We start from the raw sequence: 12,508 nt of genomic DNA on the forward strand, positions 1-12,508 counted from the left end.
TAATAAGGAGACCAGACCTCTAGAACTCTATTCCTTGATAGCTCTGGCGTTTTTGACGTCAGGAAGCCACAGGAAGATTCCACGTTGTTCACAGATCCTGTTACCTTGGGCTTTGTTCAGACTGATTTGGTTTGCTGGGCGTGGCGTTTGCTGGTCTTGTGTCTTCCTTTCCAGCTCTTCCAGTGTTAGGAACAGCCTTCAGGAATCCTTCTGATCAGGAAGCGGATCTGAGTTGAAAATAGCCTTGTTCCTGTCTCATGTATATGGCCCTTTTCTAAAACGTGACGATTGTTAATGACAGTGAAATTTTCATGGATATGTTTTAACATAGGTGGTATAAAATAAATATATTAGTTGTATATTAATTTTATTGTGAGTAAATTATATACATATGCCAGACGTGACTAAAACCATATGATATTTGACAGTTTTGTGGAGGGGGGAGCTCTCACTTATTGTTGCATGTGGTATTATTTAAAATTTCTTACTTTCTACTAAAGATCACCACGTACCTAATGCTTTGGGCCAAGACTGAAGATGTACTTGTAGGTCAGAGTCTTCCAGGTTCTACCCTTGTGACCGCTGCCCTCCACACTCAGGCCAGACATACTGGTGCAAACTCCACTGCAGCGAAGACTTTCTTCTAGGATATTGTTGTGAAGTCAAAGAGTGCAGTATCAGCAACATGTGTCTGAATGAGGAATGACAATTGTTTTCAGCTGGATTACGAAAAAAGTATGTGTGCGTGCGTGTAAAATGGTAGCTATGATCATCTCAACAGAAAGTTCTCTATCGGAACTATGTCTAACTGAAAAGTAAACGTTGCTCATTTTAATTGAAATGTACGTTAATAACTGAATCGTTGGGTTTACGTTGTTGGATAGGATTGTTGGACAGGATTATGCAGCGATGTAAACACTATCTGAGTGTGTGCGTCCCTCTTTCTGGCTCCAGTTGGGGTGTTCAAGCAGAATCACCGGCGCGTCGTTGGCCGCCTGCACAGAGACCCTTTGCCTGCAAACAGTGGACGTGCGGCTCTGGAACTGTGGCTGAAGTTTCATGAAAATGAAACATGAAGCCTGCCAGGCCCATCTGTGCCAGCCTTTAAAACAAAAGCACCAGTTTTATCATCACCGTCTTTGTTCTCCGCGGTGCTATTCGTGTAGCTGTTTTATGAGCGCTGGAGTCGGGGGCATCCACTGAGCCGCTGCTTTCCCTGCTGCACTGTTTGTTCTCAGCTGTAATACTCGTCACCCCCGCACCCTCTTCTTTCTAAAAAACGGAAACTCTAATGTCCAGAGTCTTGAGTCATTTTATAAGGTTTTGTACTAACAGACCACAGGGCTTTGGTTTTGGATCACAGATCAAGTGTGAATTGGAGTGGGGTTGGATGAGCATGCTTTGAAGCAGAGGGAGCAAATCTACTACATAAGATCTCAGAATCTGTAAACCTGGTATTCTGTTATATTGATGTCCATTTTCAGTATCTTCATTAATGGGTATTTCCCATCTTAATGCACAGTATTTTCATGTGATGAACCAGCCAGTTTTAACATGGCTTCTCTTAATTTTTCTGAATTTCCATTCAAACGGTTGGAAGTAATTCTCATTTGAAATCTCACTGGGCCAAATATGATAACTGTAAATCCACGTGAGCTGTGAGGCTACCATCAACCTGTTAATTTCCAAGTCTAAAGAACACAATCAGCTACTGTATTGTGGAGGTGGAGGCGTGTTAGGTGTTTAAGAGGATGTTTATTATTCACATCTGAACAGGAAAGGACTGACTGCATCACCTCTTTTTAAACCAGCCGTATGAGACCAATGATTAGAGGCTGTTTTCTGTAGACTAGCCAGTGGTGGGGGTTGGGTCGATCCGCCGTCCCCAAGAGCACCGGCGTTATCCTGGAATCACATTCTCCAGTGAGGCGACGCTGAGAGCATCTGACCCGGCGGGTGTTGAACCAGATACCGAGACCCCTGGGCCTTTTCAAAAGGGCGGATGGGACGCTGAGCAGCTCCGGGGCCCTGTGCGTGCTCAGCCCGCACTGCTTCACTCCCCGTCTGTCTCACGTTTGGGTGTCCAGGGGACAGTCTCGTCATTCTGATGTGTGAGTTAAATCCACTCATCATCCAGGAGTTAGAAAGTCAAGCCAGTGCACAGCCGGACCATGGCCACCAGCACAGCGGAGCCCTGTCCCCACTGGTCAACCCCTGGATCTGTCACGTGCAGAACCAGCAGCACCCCCATTGGTCCAGCCCCTGAGACGGCCATGCAAAGAATCCGTGCGCTGATGGCCTCTCTTCCTTGGTATTTTCTTTCAGGCTGTTGAATTTAAGCCTAATAAAAAAAAAAAAAACCTTTCTCTCTCTAGATCCACATATTCTGTGACGATTCAAGCCAAAGGTCTCTTATCAGGATTTGATGTTTTCTTCCCAAATGCCCCTTGTCCTCTGACCTTCAGTATGTCCAAGCTAAGTTTGGGCCAAATAAGTTATGTTCATGACATTTTCTTTGCAGATTGAAAAGGAATGAAGGCTTCTCTATTAAGAAGGCCGTATCCAAAATTCAGGCTAATTTTGAGTATATCGGAATATTTAGGATTCTGATTCTACGTATAAATAAATTCAAAAGTGGGACAAAAAAACCAAAGCCTGAATAACAAAAGCGTGTGTTTAAGAAAGAACCAAGCCCGGTGAGGGTGGCTGGCTAAGTTATAATTTGCAGGGCTCTTCATTTGTGTGTTGTGTAGGGAAAACTGGCTTGCCGGGTTGATCTGTGGTTGTTTAATCACTAGCAGGACAGTGTCAAAAATAAGAGCAGAAAAAAGCAAAGTGTTTGTTCCAGCCAGTAGGATTCGCTAGTTAAAAGGGAGGCCCAGACGACAGAAGTCACTCAGAGCACTGGAAAAAAAGGCAGGTGAGACTGGGTTTTCCAACGCTGGCGGCACAGTGCAGGAGGTCCAAGGGACTCCTGGGGGGGTACCCTGGCCCCTGTGGGGGCTGCAGTCAGAGGGCAGCTTTTTTAAGGTGCATTTAGTGGAACTTTTCCTAGGAAGTATTTTTTCCTTCATTTTATCTCTGTGATTTATCCACTGGACTTCCTGGAATTTCCATTAAGAATTCCAGATATTTAGTAATACTTTTCAGAGCTTAGTTACTACTAATAGACACCTTGGCACTCTGTAAATGAAGTAAGACAACAGCTGTGAGACCAGCAGGATAATATAGACGTACAAGCGCAGTCATCAAATGGACATATATAAAAGCTGAGATGCACGTGTCACTCTCTGTTCTGCCCTTTGGCAATTCAGCTTCGAGTTTCTCTCAGCCAACAAATGAGGAATTAATTCAGTACTGTCATTCTGATTGTCTTGCGACTCCAAGAGTAGAACATTTTTGTTCAGAAAAATACTTGACGACGTTTAATAGTAAATAGAGGTGAAGGAAAACATATGAATTTCCACATTTCTGGGAACATTATCCCAAGTTTTGAATACCTTCCTTTTTTTCTTTCTATGAATGAAGCCACTCATCAGATAGAGTTGTATTCTGATTCATGCCGTGTGTGGGTATCCATGACTCGGCACCCATGTGCTGTAAAGGAAAATTGCCAGGACCATGGGCTGTGTGAGTGGTGGAACCTGGGCCAGCACATGTCCTGGTTTATCTGCAGTGGTGTGAGGGTGTGCCCCTGTCCTATGCTCCGTTCAGTCACCACCCTTGTTGCTCTCGACCATATTCAGCTTGGGGGATAAATTCCGTGGTCTTCCCGGTAACACATTACCTATCAGAGACCTGCTTCCAGTCTTAATGGTGTTTCTTTCTGAGATTTCACATGGTCAGTCACCCTCTTCTTTCTTGTCTTCTGAGACCCTCGCTCTTGACCGCCTAGGCCCTGACTGGCTCTGACTCTTCTCCAGTCATCAGCGTGCGCTCGGTCTCTTTCCCTAACAGAGGCCTCCTTTCAGCCGCCCACGTGCTGCCTGGGGGAGGTCACCTCTCGTTATTTTGGGCCCCCACCTCAATGCTGTTAGCAGCCAAACTGCAATTTCCAGCCAAGCCGAAGCTTTTCATTGGCCCCAAGCACTTTGCCGAAAAGAATCGACCAGGTACTTCTTTTTGGTTCTCCCACAGAAATCTGATTCTCAGTGTGACTTCTAAATGGAGAGCTGCTGCTGGAATCCTTGACATTTTCTGCCTTTAAAAAAAATCAACTGGAGTACTTTTATACGTTTTTATAATTACGTTTAAAATGTTTGCTTTGTTTTGAAATGACAGGATAAGAGAGCCTGCTATTTGCAAGCACTTATTTGCACATAACATATTTTGCTTGTGCACAGTCATTATTCTTGAAAAATTAAATTATGTTTTCTTCCCTTTGGGATATAATATTGTATGCATATAGATGTAATATTTCCCCTTTTTAATTGGCTTTTAAAGTAGTAGAGAGCTCCTTATGTACTATATAAGAATCTTGATCAAACAAATTCAAGTTCAGGCATAGCTATTTGAATGTATGTTATCTAGTTACTTTATATTTTATTTATTGTAATTATTATTATTGTAATTATCTGTCATACCAATACCTTCAGTAGATTATTCATTTCTTAAAAAGTTTATGTTTGCCTTACTGATGTAAGGGATTAAATACAGGAATTTAGCCTCAATATTTACATTTATATTAATAATATTGTTGAATAAATAATTAAGAAAATGATCTAAAATACCCAGGCTCCTAAAAGGAAACGCTCTTGCACTGTTGGTGGGAATGTACATTGATACAGCCACAATGGAGAACAGTATGGAGGTTCCTTGCAAAACTAAAAAATAGAGTTACCATATAACCCAGCAATCCCACTGCTGGGCATATACCCAGAGAAAACCATAATTCAAAAAGACACGTGCACTCCAATGTTCATTGCAGCACTGTTCACAATAGCCAGGACATGGAAGCAACCTAAATGTCTATCAACAGATGAATGGATAAAAAAGATGTGATACATATATACAATGGAATATTACTCAGCTGTAAAAAGCAATGAAACTGGGACATTCGTAGAGACATGGATGGACCTGGAGACTGTCATACAGAGTGAAGTGAGTCAGAAAGAGAAAAACAAATACCCTATATTAACACATATATGTGGATTATAGAGAAATGGTACAAATCAACCGGTTTGCAAGGCAGAAACAGAGACACAGATGTAGAGAATAAACATGGACACCAAGTGGGGAAAGCGGGGAGGGTTGGGGGGGGGAATGAATTGGGAGATTGGGATACCAAATTGTACGCTCTAAATATATGCAATTTATTGTCTGTTAACTGTATCTCAGTAAAAGTTCTTAAAAAAAAAATACCCAAGCTCCTGAACGGAACATCTGGCAAATTTAAATTAGTAAAATATAAGTAGAATGAAAGCCTTAGAATATCTAGAGAATTAGGGATTAGGCTTACTGGATAAGTGAGAATTTACCAGGAAGCACGTTGTTTCCTCACTGGTTTTGCATTCTCTTGAAGGGTTTCTCCTGCTCTGCTGTGCCTTCCTCCTGGTAAAACCAGAGGGAAGATAATCTTCCATCTTTCTCCAATGACTCAGCATCTTTCGGTGCCCAGGTCTGTTGTTTGAGAGATTTTTCGCTCTCCAGTTCAGTTCATCATGATGCAGACATTGTGCTAAAAGTGTACTCATCCTAGAGCTTTTTAAGAAATGTCTAGTTGGGGTTAGTTTTAAGTCCCCGACATTGTTTGTCTGGTGTCTGTGTGTCTCCGCATCAGAGAGCAACACTGAACTCTCCTTAAACAGCGCTGCCCACTTAACAAAGCCTTTAAACCCCTTAGCGAACCAGTCATATTTCAGAGAGATGGTTTGCAAATTCTCCAGGTGCACCCCAGCGGAATCATGTGATGCCCTCTCTGCCCATCCCTCTCCCCCTCACTGGACTCTCACCTCACTGGACATTGAACCCTGGTTTAAAACATGCACCACAGAGATTTGCTGGAGGACTTACAGGTGGCGTACACCACTGCCAAGACCTTGGGGCACAAAGCGCCACTTCTAGACACATGACAGCAGCCACGTGTCCCGCTGTCCTGTGTTTTCAGAGGGTTCCCAGCCCCTCCCTGTCCCCTGGAGCACCGCCCATCAAGCGTGGGGCAGCTGCTGGCACGTGGCATGTCCACGTCATGGACCTGAGGTTTCAGCTGCTGGCGTTTCAGTGTTTTAGTTTGTAAGTTGATTTTCATTCATTCCATTCATTTCAAAGCAAGGCTTCGCGCCTCAAAATTTGTCTTTTATTTGATATTTTTAAATCAGTTTTAACCTTTATTATCCCAGGCATATAAATATTCTGCAAGTTTAACAGAGGAGTTTAACTTAGGTATTTAGGAAGATGTTCAAAATAAAGATGGTGGAATTCACTGGTTCAAAAGAAAATGTATTATTGTTTTCCACTGTGACCAGTGGCCTCCGCACCGCCACCGCTCCCGCCGCCCCATCCTGTCCTCGCTGCGGGGAAGGCAGCGTGCCGGGCTGGCCTTAGGGCAGCACAGCACCCAGCGCCCCCGAGTCACCTGGTGAACCCCAGGAAGGACAGATCTACAAGCCCTGGTCACTCGTACTTTCACAGACCTGAGTCAGCGTTTACTCTGCTCGTGGAAGAGCTCGGTGGTCAGGTCCTCAGTGCCGGACTTTCCTGGGCGCCTGCCGGCCCACACCTGGGCTCCCGGGTTCTCGCCCCCCAGACTCAGGGTGTCCGCTGTGGTCAGAGTCCATCCTCAGGAGCAGGTTGGCCCTACCGGATGCCGCCCACGAGATGCGCAGGGCGCCCTCACACACAGCAGCCCGACGGGAAGGTGGCAGCCAGGGCCCAGAACAGATGAGTCGTTTCGCACTGGGAGAAGGAACCCGAGTGGCTTTAAGTGTCCCCAGCAGCTGCTGCTGCTCGGCTGTGCGCAGATGTTAGGCCTCCGAAAGCCTTGCTGGTAATTAAAATACTAACAGCGAGCTCTGCCCGCTGCAGGTCCTGCATACTGTAAATCTAATTGTAGTGGGGCCTCTGTGCTGTGGCTGAGGAGCGGTTTGCTTTCTACCTTCATACAAAAGTGTCTACAATGGAGACAAATGTCTGCTTCCTCTCATTTCCTCAGGAAAGATAGGAAGATACTATGAAACACAGGAAATATGAACATGCCTACAAAAATGAATGTGATCTTTTTAGAGGGCCTGTCAGAAAAGCCACGGAGGCAGGTTTAATCTGCTGTTGGCCTGTGAAGTCAGCTTTGTGAGAGGAGGCCCACGAACACCATTGGCTGGGCTTCTTATTTTCGTAATTTTACCTTTAAAGTGTGTGTAATGGTTACAACTGTTGAAAAGCAGTCCTTGTCTCCTAATACTGCGTTATCTGTGTGGGGAGTTTTATAAGACAGTCAGAGGACATTTAGGAAAAGGTCGTCAGGCTTCCTAATTTTCTGATTCCGTAACTCCAAGAAGAATGTCAGTGCTAGTCTGAGCTAACATCTTTAAGTCAAACGGAGACGGCCTTGCAGGAAACAGATAGGGGTGCTTTTTAATCTGGAGCCTTCAGAAATGCTGCTGGCCTAAAATTCCATCACTTGTTCAAGCCCCCGAGTGCCCCAGATGCAAGGGTGTGGGGCACAGCTTACCTCTCCTCAGCTGGTACCAGGAGCACGAGACAGGTGAGGTTGGAGGCACAGGGTGAGGGCTGGATGCCGGGGCCGGGGAAGCGCACGCGTGTCCCACACAAGCTGCCCCGCAGCCGCCAGGGCCCACCCCAACCCCCAGAACGGGTGCAGGATGCCAAGCGCACCGACCCTGCACAGCCCCTGCCCTCCCTAGCTTGTTCCAAACACCCGAGCGCTTTCTACTGGTAAACCAACCGGCTAGCTCTTTGTGGGTAAATGATGAGGTCGGGCACTTTGCAGTCTAACTTTAGTCCCGTTTTGTCACCCTCATGAAGCATGATGACACTTTCCATCACATGAGTCAACTTCCCAGAGTTCCGTGGTGGAATCCCGGTGGATCATCGCTGCCCGCAGCCCTCGGCAGCAGTACAGAAGCAGTTAACACGCCCTCCCGCCGCATCTGTCCCCAGAAGCCTGTGAAGATGACCTTCCAGGATTCACCTTCCTGAGTGAGATTTGTGTGTGCGGCTCCCATTAGGTCTTCGTGCAGGGAAGTGATCATATATACCTAAGGGTCTGATATAACACCAAATTTCTCAGGGTGTGTGACTTTAAAGGTGAAATACTGTCTTTTATTCTTTGTGACTCTTCAGTGCCCGTGAGGATACCGAGGCCCGTAGAGAACCCTCCACGCAAAGCTAGAAACCTGGCCAGTCCTGCGTTTCCAATTTGAGATTAAATGTATTCTTGGTTTTTCCTGAATATCTTAGAATTTCTTTCAGGGGTTTTATATGATTTTCTTTGATCGCTATGAGTCCTAAATGTGGTACTAGTGATAATTGAGGAAAAAAGGACTGAGGCGTTTGTTACCTAAATGTGGGTCCTGCCTTATTGTGTATATTCCCTTCAGTGAAAGTCACACAGGGCGTCTTATACAACTGGATGTTTGAACTCATGTGAAAGAGCCTCTCAGAGTGATGGGGACATCAGTTAATTTTTCACAGGAAAATAATTTCCCTCATCTCTTCTTATAAAACAATGGCCTTCGTGAGACTGAGGGTAGAGCAGTGACTTTATTGTAGCTCCATAGCGTAGAGCTTTGGGTTTATTTGTGGCATAAAGCAGATACTTACCAAAATGCCTTTATTTATCAGGTGGTTGCATCTATAGCACACCCTTAGGCCAGCGCACAGCAGTGTAGGTTTCAGAGTGACCAGCACAGGCCTGTGCTTCACAAGCATGCCAAAATCTGAAAATAATTTTAATTTTGTGGTTTCCATAACCTCAATATTTGTAATTTGTGTGTGAATTTTATTAACATTGACCAGAATACATTCTTAACCCTTGAAAATAATAGGCATAAGGTACTGACTTTCCTTTGTGGTGTCTTAAAAAAAAAAAAGGTGAATTGTCATCTCGGTGCACCGCCCGCTGTGCTGCCCCACCAGACCGGGCACGGTCATCTCCCCGCAGGACTCCTGCAGGGGCCGAGGACGCGAGCATCCTGTGCGGGGAGTGCCGGGCACCTCTGCACGCCCGGGCTTCAGGGGGCGCTCCTGGGGCTTCCTGCAGGACTAGTGGAATGCTGGGAATTATTATTGTCCAAAACATGAATGCATTGCAGAGCAGTTATTGATATCGATTTGACTGGCTCTACTATTGGTGACTGCCATCATAAGAATAATTTATTCCCTGCTTTGAAATTTCTAAAAGGTTATATTTCATCGAATTTTAATTTGTCATTTTTCCAGCTTTCACTTCAGAAACTTATAAGCTTTTGTGACATTAAAATATGGCTCTAATTTATTAGCATAATCTGTTAATATTGTTTCATTTTAATAGACATTAAGTATGATTTCTTAACATTCTTGTTAAACTGAAGTTGAGAAAAATTGTATGTGGCTTAAGAATCACAATGTCATGTGTGTCCCAGATTTTTATATGAAAGGCATTACTTTTTTAATTGCATCATATTCGAGGTGCTTTGATTGTGGCAGTGAGGCGGCCTAGTGTTTTCAAGCTTAGGGCCCTCCCAAAATATAAAATCTAAAACACACACAGTGTCCGAGGCGTAACCTAGCAGTGTATAAATGTGTAATACCGTTTCAGGAGCAGCTTAGAAATTTAAAATAAATGCTGGCTGGTGGCAGTAAAGTGGCTCACGTCGGATATTAGCACAGGCTTCCCTGACGTGGTCGGCATTTCAGCCACACAAGGCTTTTTAATGCCATCTTTATCTGCTACGCGATGCATGAAATCTACTTTCAGTTTTAGAACTGCTGGCAACCTTTGACCCCTTTAGTGGAGACACAATGTGACCTTTCTATTGTCATCGGCTTTCATTCTCCTGAAAATTCTATGAATTTTTATTACAAGTTTTTTTTTAAGCCAAGCTGGGTCTTCAACAAATGACTTGACGCAGATGAGATGAAGTTGTTGAAGTGGGCGAGCTAAGTTTTACAGCCGCGTGTGAGCCGCGTGGAGCCCAGCCTCTGTCCTGCGATGTCATACACCAGTAACTGCTGAGCCCGCTATTGGATAAATACATCATTTTATGGAACATTGATTGTTCTATAAACCCAATGGAGTATTATGCTCTATGATCAAACCATTTAGATTGTGTGTAGAGCACAGAAAATGCCATATTCAGGATGGTACTAAAAGTGCCATTTGTGTATTTTATGGATGTCATTACAGAGGAAACTTCTCTCTGTAGGCCCTGTTTACTGCAAAATTTTTTAGTCTGTAATGACATTTCTCATTCACAACGTATGCCTTCAAGAGAGGGGGCCTTGTTTTATTTGTTTCATTCGAGTTTACTGCACAAATTCTGTACATTTTAATTAAATGTAAGCTTAACAAAAGCATAAGGTATTTATTCTGTGAGAAAAAATGATGACAGTAACGAAAGACTAACACACACACAGAAAGGAAGTCGTCAGGTACTAAACCCTATTTGTAGCTTCCCAGAAGCTCAGCGGACAGCGGAGCCATTAGCACGGTGTGGGGGGAGCGTGTGTCTCTGCAGCTTAACCCCTCCGCTCCTGCGAGACGGAGCTTGTGGTTTCAACGCTGGAGATGTCCTCTTCAAAGGGGGCAAGTAAGAGCAAGCTCCACAATGATCTCCTGGAGAAGTGAGCCTAATTACAAAGCATTTCCCTGAAAACAAGTCCTCAACCGCCCCGCTACCCAAAAACAAACAAACAAACAAAACCCTTTTTATTTCAACGGAGTTGTAAACTTCTGATGCGTTTGGCTATGGAAAGGCAGTAAAATATCTCTGTTACTCATGAAAGCAAGTAAGCACTGAGTTGGGATTTCATAAACAGGCATGAGGCTGCATTTTATCTGCATTTGCACCTTCTACACAAAGCTGCTTATTGTCCTATTGGAAACAGACCCCAAAAAGACTGATTCAGACACACCGTGAACATACTGAAATCTGCCGTTGTCTTTGAAAAGTGTCAAGGGTAATATAAATATCATGTTGCTGATCGTGCTGCGCTGGAGATTTGTGCAGTTTTGGAACAAGAATAGTGACTAAGCCATTAAGGATAAAACCTGCACAGACGTGCTGTGCTCCCAATCCTGTCTCCCTTTGGCCATTTGCATTGCTGAGCTTTACGGTTCATATTTACTAGCAAGATCTCAAAAATTGAAGTTGATGCACCCAGTAAATTCTTGGTCATAGCCCAGTTAGAATGTAAAGTTACAGTAGAGATTCACATTAGTTTAAATGACACTTGAACTTCTACATAGCTCAACATTAATTCATTATGGGCGAAATGGAAGACTCTTCAGTGGGTGAATCTTTTTCAATCTGATTGAGGCTGTTACATTTTATAGGTGCTATTTTTCAAAGCAGTACTGACAGCACTCGAAGTTATTAAATTGCTGAATCAAAGATGGACCTGCACTCGCCTTTATGAACTGTGATGGGCTCGCCGGGCTCGGGCTGGGCCAAGGTGAAGGTGCTGGTGTCGAGGAGCTTCGTCACACCCCATGGTGACAGCAGTATTTACCCACGTAGTTTACTTTAATGGTCTGGAAGTGGCTTAACCCACCTCTGGATTCAAATAAATTCAGTAAGTAGTTCAGAATAGCATAATTATCCATGCTGCACGGGACTCAGAGGATAACTCTACACCCGAGAGGCTTTGCGTCCAGCTGCAGACTGAAGTGGGGAGCTGCCTGGACTCGCGCCTGTAGCGGTTCCCTCAGAGAATACCGAGGCGCAGGGCGTTCTCTCCCAGCTACCGTGGTTCCTCCTTTTCAATGTAAGGTCCTCTTCTGTAATCAGTGAGGGATGGGGGAGGGTGATGTGAAGGCTGCTGTCTTTATATTTTGTATCTGTATTTATTTTTTTCTCCCAAACTCTAAACTGAAAATGACCTTGGAATTAGAGAATGGGCAGAAACAAACTGGATCAGGTTCCGAGTGTAATGAAGGCACATGGAATGTTCCACCTGAGGTAGACAAGTAGAGGGGAGGGGAGGAGTTGCAGGCATAGCAGAGGAAGACCTTGGCAAGTACGGCGGTCCCAGCAGGTGGCAAATTGAGCCGAGATGGTGACACCCGTCAGCTGAGACGCAGGCCCGCGTGGACGGGAAGCTCGGAGCCGGCGGGGCGTCCCATCCGTCGGGCAGGGCCGTTGCTCCCACACTGACCCCAGTTCTGACCTTTGAGGAGAGAGCGTTCAGGAGGGTTAAAGTTCAGAACATGCCCACAGGATTCGGTGAGAGCACACAGCCTTTCCTTCTAGGGTCCAAGTGGTTTAACCTGATCTCATACTTATCTTCCGAACGCTGATCCTCCTGCGGGTCCCATGGTGAAGGGTGTGTTTTCCTTTTGTAAAGCAGGAGG

The 12,508-nt window shown here is 44.9% G+C and overlaps 1 protein-coding gene across 5 annotated transcripts in view; it reads left to right on the forward strand.

Moving 5' to 3' along the window:
- ZNF407 (zinc finger protein 407) overlaps nt 1-12,508 on the forward strand; it is a 409,125-nt gene that overhangs the window by 391,152 nt on the left and 5,465 nt on the right. Inside the window, exon 9 of one of the 5 annotated variants that reach the window (XM_057698836.1) lies at nt 7,981-8,099. The exons of the other annotated variants lie outside the window; for them this stretch is intronic. Within the exon in view, the coding sequence (XP_057554819.1) occupies nt 7,981-7,985 (5 nt within the window). The 3' untranslated portion in view covers nt 7,986-8,099. Of the gene's footprint in view, nt 1-7,980; nt 8,100-12,508 lie in introns of those variants that run through there. 5 annotated transcript variants of the gene reach the window in all.

This window comes from Hippopotamus amphibius, chromosome 11 (genome assembly GCF_030028045.1).
Source record: "Hippopotamus amphibius kiboko isolate mHipAmp2 chromosome 11, mHipAmp2.hap2, whole genome shotgun sequence".
NCBI classification, from domain to species: Eukaryota; Metazoa; Chordata; class Mammalia; order Artiodactyla; family Hippopotamidae; genus Hippopotamus; species Hippopotamus amphibius.